Source organism: Oryza sativa, chromosome 2 (assembly GCF_034140825.1).
Source record: "Oryza sativa Japonica Group chromosome 2, ASM3414082v1".
Taxonomy (NCBI): domain Eukaryota; kingdom Viridiplantae; phylum Streptophyta; class Magnoliopsida; order Poales; family Poaceae; genus Oryza; species Oryza sativa.
The window spans coordinates 4,490,111-4,500,873 of record NC_089036.1 but is presented as its reverse complement, the minus strand read 5'-3'; the positions used below and the strand labels follow the sequence as shown (position 1 = coordinate 4,500,873).

General features: G+C 42.2%; 2 protein-coding genes across 2 annotated transcripts; one reads left to right on the top strand and one right to left on the bottom strand.

Moving 5' to 3' along the window:
• The first annotated feature begins 2,020 nt into the window (after window positions 1-2,020).
• Window positions 2,021-4,499, top strand: LOC4328508 (chorismate mutase 2, cytosolic). The gene is made up of 5 exons (XM_015768148.3): window positions 2,021-2,276; window positions 3,148-3,234; window positions 3,322-3,465; window positions 3,672-3,764; window positions 4,048-4,499. The coding sequence occupies exons 1-5, from the start codon at window positions 2,085-2,087 to the stop codon at window positions 4,297-4,299; spliced, it is 768 nt and encodes a 255-aa protein (XP_015623634.1). The 5' UTR covers window positions 2,021-2,084; the 3' UTR covers window positions 4,300-4,499.
• Window positions 4,500-7,658: 3,159 nt separating this feature from the next.
• LOC107276125 (acetyl transferase GW6a-like) lies at window positions 7,659-9,668 on the bottom strand. Its single transcript, XM_015769448.3, has 3 exons — window positions 9,302-9,668; window positions 8,941-9,098; window positions 7,659-8,810 (listed from the first exon to the last, which is right to left on the bottom strand). The coding sequence occupies exons 1-3, from the start codon at window positions 9,542-9,544 to the stop codon at window positions 7,946-7,948; spliced, it is 1,266 nt and encodes a 421-aa protein (XP_015624934.1). The 5' UTR covers window positions 9,545-9,668; the 3' UTR covers window positions 7,659-7,945.
• Between the last annotated feature and the right edge of the window lie 1,095 nt (window positions 9,669-10,763).

Sequence of the window (10,763 nt, the reverse complement as noted above, 5' to 3'; positions counted from 1 at the left end):
TGGCCTAGCTCCTTATTGGCCCCAAGTGAAACATTGCTTTCTACATGCGTGCACCCTGATTCCAATTATTAACGGGACCAATAGACTGTTACTCAGTTCATCTTTTCAAGGCATTTTCATCTATTCCTGAGCAAGTACTATGATTATAGTAAATATATACACACTCATCGATGCAAGTTAGAGGGATACGTGTCTCTGACACGTGCACCCATGAGAGTGGGTCCTACCTAACAGGGATGGATGTCCCTTTAACTTTACGTAAAAAGAACTACTTCCATTTACATTATGAGTGTTGGTAGCCCTAAAATTTTAAAAATAATTTTAGGGGCGGAGTTTAGAATGGAGCAGTGGAGTGGTCCAAACTCTACTCTATCATTCTAGTTTATTTTAAGATTACTCTAGCTTGTTCCACTTCGCTTTTAGATGAAATTAAAATTGTTTGGTTCAGTTTTAGCTAGAGGAGAGATGAAGCTAAAGGAGAAGCTTTGCCAAATAAATCCTATAGGATGGGAAGACCCCAAGAAGTACAATGGCAAAGTTTGGTTCCTTGCCAATATTTTTGACATCAAACCAAATGGACCCATTACTACTTTGCCATTACCAATTTTTCCTTTTTGTTGTTAAGGTTGAGAATGGATGCAATCCACAAGCCCCCCTAATCCCAGGTCCCCGCAAGTGCACCTTTGATTTGGCGGAGAATGATTTGGTTGGTTGGAGTGCTGTCTCAGACTCAAATTCTCAGTGCTTGGCGCTGACAGTGAAGGAAACATCATCCAGATGTTTGTTGGTTGGCTTTTTTGGTTTACTATATATACTTTGGTCACTTTGGTGAGTACTAGTGGCAAAGACCAGAAAAGTGCCTCATTTTTTTCTTTCCCGAATTTATTTTACCTTTTAAATATTAAAAATAAACATATCAAATTTTATTTTTAAAAATATGAACATTTTGCCACACTATCCTGACGTGGCAAAATAACACGTGTCAGTTTTATGCTGACTACTTCAGTGTGAAAAAAAAAGTCAGATTTAAAAATAAGTATTTTGGGGGAATTTGTTTTTTAAACTAGTTGAAACCCCGCGCGTTGCTGCGGGGATAATAATAAGTAAAAATAATGTGTCAAATAGCTAAACAACATAAGATTATGTAAGTTAACATGGTTTATGATAATTTAAGTTTAAATAATATATAGAATGATAATTCAAATGTAAAAGTAAGATGCTATGATTTTATGAAAGTAGAAAAATGTTGAGATAGTTTGGACAGTATATTAATCATCTAAAGGCTAAAATTAATTAAGGTGATATGGATTAATGAGAGAAGAAAATGAGAGATAAGTTGGACCATAGATTAATCTTTTAAGCACTAAAAATAATTGATATGATATATGACTTAATCAGAGAAAAAAGAAATAACATTAACTAAGAGAGGATGAACTATATAGGTACATAGCATATTATAAAAATAATGAAGATATATATTGAAATATAATATGAATTATGTGGGATGATGATTTAACACGCTTGCATTTTGAAAGCTCTAAAAATTTAATAAATTATAAAATTATAGATAATATAGCATGTTTGCATGATGTTTAAATTTAATGATTGTTAGTGGATAGTGATATGACATCTTTGCATATTAATATTTAGTAGTTAGTGGGTTACAACTTTATAATAAGAGATGATAAATAATTATTAGAAAGTTTGAACAAATAAATAAAAAAATCGCTGCCATGTGAACAACACACTAGGGCTCCCATCGGATGACCTATTCAGCCAAAGAAAAAGCAAAAATTTAAATTTTTAAACTTAATTTTGACATTGATTTTGAGATATTTTTAACGTAATTTCTTTTTCAGCATTGACTTTTAAGTCACCAAGAACACATATATAAAAGTTTTACCTATAAATTTATTTTTATTCTTTAATAAGTCGTTTTGGCTTAATACGAAAAAAGCCAAAGAGGCCCCTAGGAGAGTGGCACCACTGGCAAAGCAGAGTGGAGCTGTGGAGGATCAGCAGCAGCAGCTTTCCCTTAGCTCGCGAGCTCATCAGTCATCACAGGGCGGATCGAGAGATCATCGATGGGCGAGGCGGAGCTGAGCCTGGCGGCGGTGCGCGACGCGCTGGTGCGGGAGGAGGACTCCATCGTCTTCGCCCTCATCGAGCGCGCCAGGCGCCCGCGCAACGCGCCGGCATACGCGGCCGCCGCCGCCGCCGGCGGCCGATCCCTCGCCGAGTTCTTCGTCCGGGAAGCCGAGGTTCTGCACGCCAAGGTAAGCCCGCCACCTCTCGTTGTTCTTGAGTCTTGACTCCCCATTGATTCATGATTCAGTATCCTGCCCAACTAGATCCCCTTACGTTTTCTTTACCAAAATCGATCCTTTTTATACCATGTTGTAGTGTAGCATAGCCATGATGAACTTGTACAGGAAGATTTTTTTTTGCCTGGTGAAATTTCTGAGGCCAATCTTTCTATTCAGTCACCTTAGTGATTAGTAAACTCATGGCTGAGGAATTCGTATGTGAAATTCAGTCACACAGATCTTACAGGCTAGGCTTGTATTTCGTTACCACATTGTTTTTTTGGCAGTAGTTTATCTACCTTGGTCTCCACTGTACCATGATGAATTGAAAGATAGCATCGGAGGGTAAGATGCTGATATGTCCATTCTGGTAATCATGCGGCATTGCGGCTTATGTTGGCTTGACGAATTCATTTTGAGTACCTCGAACGGACACACAGTATCGGATGAGATTTATATTAACAAAAGAATGGCTATGCTACATGTGTAGGTAAATCATGTGTTTTAAAGGCACTTCCATTTACGGATCATTCAACAAGTGAAAGTGATCAGAAGGGAAAAATAGTGACGATGGAGAAAAAAAGTTTGAACCGTACCATCCCCTATTAATAATAGAAAACATAAATGATTTACTATTATTTTTCTTGTACTTTACTAAATGGGAAATTTTGTTATGCTATTTTTCAACTTGTATATCTTATCCAGCATCCTATTAAAACTGTCAAAATCAATCAACATAAAATACAGCATTGGTATAGCTATGTTGACAGTCAGATATTAGCATATTACCATTTCCAAGCATCCCTCTACAGAATCTAATTACATCTGTGAAATCTGATAGGCCGGACAATACCAAAAGCCAGAAGATGTTCCATTCTTTCCCCAAGATCTCCCTTCACCTCTATTTCCTACCAAAGATTACCCAAAGGTAAATACTAAGCTTTACAATATTAGTTACAATGAACTGATGACTAATGATTGTTGAGGTTCTGAGTTTTTATTGCTTTGTTGTTAGGTTTTGCACTCTTTTGCATCATCAGTCAGTGTGAATGATGCAATATGGAAGATGTATTTCAACGAGTTGCTTCCACTATTCACTGTGGATGGAGATGATGGTAACTATGCAGAAACAGTTGCATTAGATTTTGCATGTCTGAAGGTACATGTTCTGTGTTTATTGTTTCTTTTAGATATTCCATCAATTTGGTCGTTCTTTAAAAAAAACATAAATCTAGTTGCTACTAGGATATGTTCTTTCAATCTTTCAGCACGCGAAAGCAAAATTTGCACAAATTATTGCAAATTAATGGTAAATTGTTTCCAATCAGTGTATATCTGTGAAATGTATTGATCATTTCTTTGTAGGCCCTGTCAAGAAGAATTCATATTGGTAAATATGTTGCTGAGGTGAAGTTCAAAGATGCTTCCCAAGATTATAGTCCACTAATCCGTGCAAAGGTTGTTTTTAGTTAACATCTCATACTCACTACACCAAATTTTCTTAAACATCTTGCAATAAACGGTTGATTTATAGAAATTGTGAATACTCCTTGGTCTTATTCTGATTAGCTTCATTCTTATCTAGCTTCTACTTAGTTTCATGTGTTAGATGTTTAACTCCTGCATACACTCCATTTCTTGGTAGGAACTGCCTGCTAGGCTGCTAGCATTGGGCCTTTAAATCTTTAATTTATTTTTTGAAGCTGATCTTTAATTTATTATATCCCTCTCTTTTCAACAGGATACCAAGGCTCTGATGAATCTGCTAACATTCAAGGCGGTTGAAGAGAAGGTGAAAAGGAGAGTAGAGAAGAAGGCCAGGATATTTGGTCAGAATGTCACTTTGGAGGACAATGCTGACAAGCAAGAAGGCAATGCAGGTGACAGTGAGTGCAAAGTTAATCCTGAAGTGCTATCTAAGCTATATGATCTGTGGGTAATGCCTTTGACGAAGGATGTTGAAGTTGAGTATCTTCTCCGCCGTCTTGACTGATTCGCCAAAATATTTTCAGCTGCAAATATGATGAACACAATTATGTAAGCACATATAAATAGACTTATTGAATGTGGCATGAGGAAATCCATCAAGAACAGCTAACAGCGGTGACTTGCTGTAGAATTTCCGGTACTGTATCTTGGATCTTTCTTCATCTCCGTTTTCGGAGCTGAGACATATAGGGCCTGTTTGGTACAGCTCTAACTCCTAAATTTAGCTCCAAGAGTTGGGTCTGGAGTGGAGTTGTGGAGCTGCCTAAACCCAGCTCCACAACTCTAGTTCATTTTGTGAGAGAGCTCCACCCAGCTCCACTCCCAGTTTTGGTGGAGCTGAAACTGTTTGGCTGAGCTCCAGCTCCAGGAGGGGTAGAGCTGGAGCTGGAGCTGTGCCAAACAGGCCCATAGATTGATGGCAATGATCTGCAACCCAAAAGGTTCATCCTACCTAACTGTGGTGGCTGATACTGAGGGCCTGGTGAATTCCCAGCAAAGATGCTGCAACTCCAGTTTCTGTAACAATCTGTAACTCCTGTTATTATATCACCATAGTTTTGTGCTACTTCTTGGTAGTAGCATTTCTGTTCAAGCTTCCCTTAACATCAACTAAGTTTTTCTTGAATAAATATTTCAACTTGTTCATCTGAGTTGTGTACAAGGCAATTGAATTTGCTTCTGATTTGATATGCATATCCAATTATCCATTCCATCCTCCTGCATGATGTGGACAGCAAATTGAAATGCCAAAAAGTTTTTTCTTCCTCCTTAAATTGGGCCGTACTCTTGTTGGGCCTGGGCCTCCATGTCTCCCCCCTTCTTCTCCGACCAGCAACGGCCATGGCAGCGGCGGCGGTCGAAGCTTGGATCGCACCGGGGATGCAGGTCTTCGCTGCGGAAGACGCCGCCGCCGGAGAGGAGCCCGGAGGGTGGAGAGGAGAGCAGCGACGCCACCGGCAATGCCAAGCCCAGCATCCAGGTCCGTTTCCCCTCCTCTCTGCTCCAAGATTTCACCTCTCGTAGAGGTGACTTCTCTCATGTGGTTTTCTCATGTGATTCCATGGGTGGCCTTCCTGCCCTGGTCTAACTGATGAATATAAATGCAAATGAAAATTGCACACAGTTGATTATTTATTTTTTTTGAACGAATCGACGAGGCTGCCAATTTCATTGAATAGAGGAGACGAAAACTGTACAAAAAGGATAAGGTACAGGAAAAAAAAAACAGGGCCGTGGCCCTAACTATAGGCAGTTACATTGTCAACCAGGCGGCGAGATTTTTTCCGCCCGCCAACCCCCATGTTTTTCTTCCTCCTTTATCTTGGCTAGCAGAGTTAGCGCCGGCAACTCCTTGTGCTGGAAAGTCCTCCGGTTACTTTTGTTCCATATCTCATAGCTAAAGCACACAGTTGATTAGAGGTTAGCTCATGTGGACTATCGTCCTGCCTCCTGATGGAGACTTATATTGTCGTTAAATGCCCTGCGATATGAATATCAGCATCAAATGTGCTTCTTGTTTACTGTTCAACTTGGTTTAAACATGTTGAATGCTGACTGGACAGGACTAGATATGAGGCATTCCAAACTTAGTTGACAGGCATTGCTTTTGACAGCGTAGGTGGTTTATGAAATAATTTATCCTTTTCCTAATGTTGACTGCCACTGAACTATTTTCATTCTTTTCTTAATGTTGACTGCCACTGATCTAATTTCATCGCTCCACGTTGTGTCAAGACAGATGAAGTGGGATGTGACAGGAGGGGAGTTGTTTTGGTGGTGAGTTTGAGTACCAGTGGTATATATTTTTGCATTATTGTGAGTAGTCTTCTCTAGTAAATTACTGTTTCAGAAAATAGTTTATTTATCTGTTTGGGCATAATTTACAATGTCTTGGGACTAAACATTATCATCCACTGTATAATATTTCTTTAATGATGACTTGGTGCCACCTTGGCACCTTCTCATTTTCCTGATTCTTTCCAGCAAATCTACTATTTTTCCTAGTCATTTGCTTTCTTAACTTCAGTACATTCCTCATGCACCAGCAAGGCCAATTAAAGGGTATTGTTGTTGCATCTTCTTTTTTGTCTAACTTTTCTAATAAGATCTTTTCTTCTTTGCTCAAGTGGATCACTAGCTGATTGGACGTTTTTTTTTATCTCTGGCAAATTGTAGTTTTTAGAAATCTAGAATTCAGCGCATAGTTTCATGCAGGCAGATTGGAATGATTATGCGTATTCCATGTCCACATTGCGGTCTTCATTAGGCTTAGGTATGGTGTCAGGACCTAGTCATAAGTTATTCTCAGTCTGCATATGAGAGCCAACAACAAATATGCTTTTGTGTCTTTAATTTGTAGCCTCCTATTTATGTTAGTTCTTTAGACCAAAAAATATCAAAGAATGTTCTTTGAATAGTTTGAATAAATTTTACATGACATCTGACATAAACAATTGCACTTTTGTCTTGATACAAACAGAATATCTTTTATTCTGTTCTGATGTCACTAAGAAAATGATTTATATGCACCTCAATGTTGACTTTTAAACTTGTCCTTTTGTCTCTACTAATACTCCCTTATGTCCTTTTGTCGCTACTAATACTCCCTTACTCCCGGTGAAAAAAAAATGTCATGTAGTTCCCCTTAGACCATCGCATTTCCTCGCTTGTTTGATATCGTATTCCTAACCATTTAAACATCATATTGTTATCTAGTATCTTTCATACAGGTTATTTCATTTCCTCCAAACTATCTCTTGTTTTTCTTTGCTATTCTTGGCTACACTCTGTGGACGATGCTAGAGGAATCAATCTGTCAGTGGTCATGACTTTGCTTCTTATGATCTTATCCAGGTTTTAGAGGAAAAATAGGAGGACACTAGGTTATGAACATAATTATTTGTTCTTTTGTTTGTATGTTGTTTGTATCTGGTATTATTGTCTGAAGAAAATCCAAGTTATGATTAGGTTTATGAGGGCCTTGTCCAGGGCCTACTGATTAGAATTTGAGTTCCTTTTCATGCCATATGGGGTTGGTACGATGTGATCCTAAAATGGATATTTTTCTTCTATGGACTTAGTTTAACTGGCCCCATCAAATTGATGTCTGAAAGTTTCTTTTTTTTTAAAAAAAAATCCTGGGATGTATGAATTTAATATATCATATGTGATCTTGTGCAAGATGAAAAAATTGCTACAATATAAGTAATCACACCCATTTTTTATTATCCTTTGCTTTCTGAAACTTTACTCATTCAGTCAATGATAGTTCTTTTTTTTTTTCAGACCAGAGAATTCTTCAGATGTAATTGTTCCCTTTGAATTTTCTGATTGATGACAGCAAGAGAGGACCCAAGCACAGGCTGTCTGAATCTGTGATTTGCACATGTGTTATTTTTCTCTTGTTACACAGTTAATCTGGTCCATTTTGATGATGGAATCTTCAGGGTTTAGACTTAGTAGGAGGCAAGTGCTAATTGAACTTACTACACTATTGGGGTGTAATTTTTTTTTATCTATATTCCAAGCTGCAAATTTGCAATGAATTTCTTTTTTTTTTTTTGCATCCATTTGCAAAGCTTGCAGCTCACACACGTCATGTATGGTGATGTATTTACAACGTCGTCAGAATACCAAAACTGAATGGAGTTTCAGAATTCCCGAGGGTCCACGAACAGGACGGACGACGGCGGCGCCGTCGTCCAGTCGTCGTCGTCGCCGGCGGCGGGGGCGGCATTGCCGTTGGCGGCGACGGACGTGATTTTCTTGATGCACCAGACGTCCTCGTCGCATGAGAAGCGTCGCCAGTGCGGCACGGCGGCGGCGGCCGGGTCGTCGGGCGCGACGTCGGCGGCGACGACGGCGCACGCCGGGTTGTTGCGCGCCACGTTGTGGGCGTGGCGGCAGAGCGTGCGGAGGAGCGCGGCGCCCGCCGGGCCGGACATGTGGAGGCCGTAGAGGAGGTAGGCGCCGAAGGGGCGGAAGACGTCGGGGACGGAAGGGACGCGCAGCCACGGCGCGCGGCGGTCGAGCGCGCGCGCCGCGGCGAGCGACGCGCGGAGCAGCGGCGGCGCGCCGCCGACGCGGAAGCTGAGGGAGCGCGTGGCGTCGTACACGCTGAGCACCGCAAACGACGACGGCGCGCCGGCGCCGGGGCTCCGCTCGACGGCGAGGTACGTGCCGCGGGTGAGCTTGTGCGCGAGGAGCGCCGGGAGGTCGGCGGGGACGAACTCGGGCGCCGCCGCCGCCGCGGGGAGCAGCGCGGCGTAGGCCGCCGCGGCGAGCGGCGGCGGCAGCTGCAGCACGCGGTGCGCGCGCGGGACGCGCGCCCGGTGCCGGTGCACGGGGTGGCCGAGGAACCGCGGCTTCCGGAACAGCGCGTACTTGAACCGGCCCTGGAACAGCGCGAGCGACGCCGCGTTCGACGCCGTCGTCGCCATGGTCGCGTACGCCGCGCCCCTCGCCGCGCACCACTCCTCCGCTCTCCGCACCAGCTCCGTCGCGATCCCGAGCCTCCTGCAAAAGACCGAACACCTCGTCGTCGTCAGCACCAGCTAGCTCGATCGCCATCGCCATGGCACGTACTACAAAGCTTAGCTTGGACACGCATGCATGGTCGTCCATGGCGGCGTGGATGATCGATCACCTGTGAGACGGCGACACCCTGAGGCCAAGAAGACACGCCGCCTTGACAAACTTGTTCGTCTTCGTCTTCGTCTTCCTCAAGCTGCTGCTGCTGCCTCTGGTCACCATCCTGACACACGCCTTGATCACTCCCACGACCTCGTCTCCACACTCAGCGACCTATACACAGATCAAAGCAGCCAATGACAGCGCATTAATTACGCACGCCCAAGCAACTAATCACATCAAGAACATCACTGTAAGATTAACACAGTGCATGCAACAACACAGTGTCAGGCTGCCTGTCGAGATTCGCTGTACTAGGACATATTTCATCTGGTCCTAAATTTTTATATTTTGGAACGGATGGAGTAGCTAATTACCAGGATGACGTGGTCCGGAGCATGGCGAACCCGGGCGAACGGGTCGCCGATCTGCTCGGCGTAGAGCGACATGCCTCTCTTCTTCTTCTTGCCGCCGCCGCCGCCGGCGCCGTTGTCGCCGGAGAGGCCGGCCTGGCAGAGGCGCTCGAGCTCCTCCACCGCCGGTAAGTCCTTCTCCATGATGAACTCCCTCACTCTCACCATCTTCTTCCCAGCTGCCATGATCTTCTCCTCCTCACCCATCTCAGTATATACTTCTAGCTAATTGTCTTGTGGTTTTGTGACTAATCAAGCTTGTAGCTAGCTTATTAGCTAGCTGATCCTGACTGATCTTGCTGGGTGATGAATTCTCTGCTGCTGCTGCTTTCTTCTCAGATGGGAGGGAAGGAGCTGGGAATTTATACACATAGGTTGGCAGGTTAGGGATGAGAGTGGCAGGTTGTGTGTATTACATGTGGGGGCCATGGGAGGAGAAACAATTAAGTAATTAAGTAATTGGTTAATGGGTGATATGCAAAGTAAGCATCAGAAGGAAACAATGGTGGCCTTTTGTATAATAGCTTGTGTGAGAGCTTGATTTGATCATTAGGAGGATTAACAAGTGTGTGTGTGTGCGCTTGTGTATGATGGCATGCAAAGCTAGCCCTGGCATAAAATATATATCTTTGTGCTTATCTAATAATGTAGGACCTAGCTAATGCTATCTCTCACATCTCTCTGCAGTCATCCATGTCCTATCATTAGCTTGCATCTCTCCTAGCAAATGTGTTAACCTAGATGGAGATTAATGGGGCCTAATTAATTACAAGTTTACAACTAGTTAGTGATCCATGTTAGCTTTTAGCTAGATGCATGCATGGTAGAGGCATGCATGCATCCTTGAATTATGGATTATGTTGTGTCAAGTTCATGACACCATTGCAATTAATTTAGCTACCAAGCTACAATGACATATACCATGATATAGGAACACTACTCTTTAAATAAATGAGATTCTAAATGTGTAACTTTGCGTTTTCTATATAGACTAGCTAAGATCACCTAGCTTCGATCCTGTATATCAAATCAAATTAATTAGAACATTTTTTTAGGGTGAGAAAAGTGGCATAAATTAATTAGATAGAACATAGGCCAAAACCTATCAATTCTAGGGCATCAATCCAACAAATATTCTGGACAAAGCAAGCATTTGTGATTATGTACTCAGGATATAATCTTAGGGCATATAATATATGTCTCTCCTACACAAGTGAGATATATATATACATGGAAGAACAAAAATAATAATCAATCCAGGGAAAAAAAACACTTTGCTAACTAGAGAAACTTTAGATGTGATCTAATTTATTTTGGCAATTGGCATCTTTATTAGATCATGGCAGCGTAATGATTGTGTGCATTCTCTCGTTAATGCAGAGACAAGAAGTTGTACTTTCATTATATCTTTAAGGGGAAACATAAG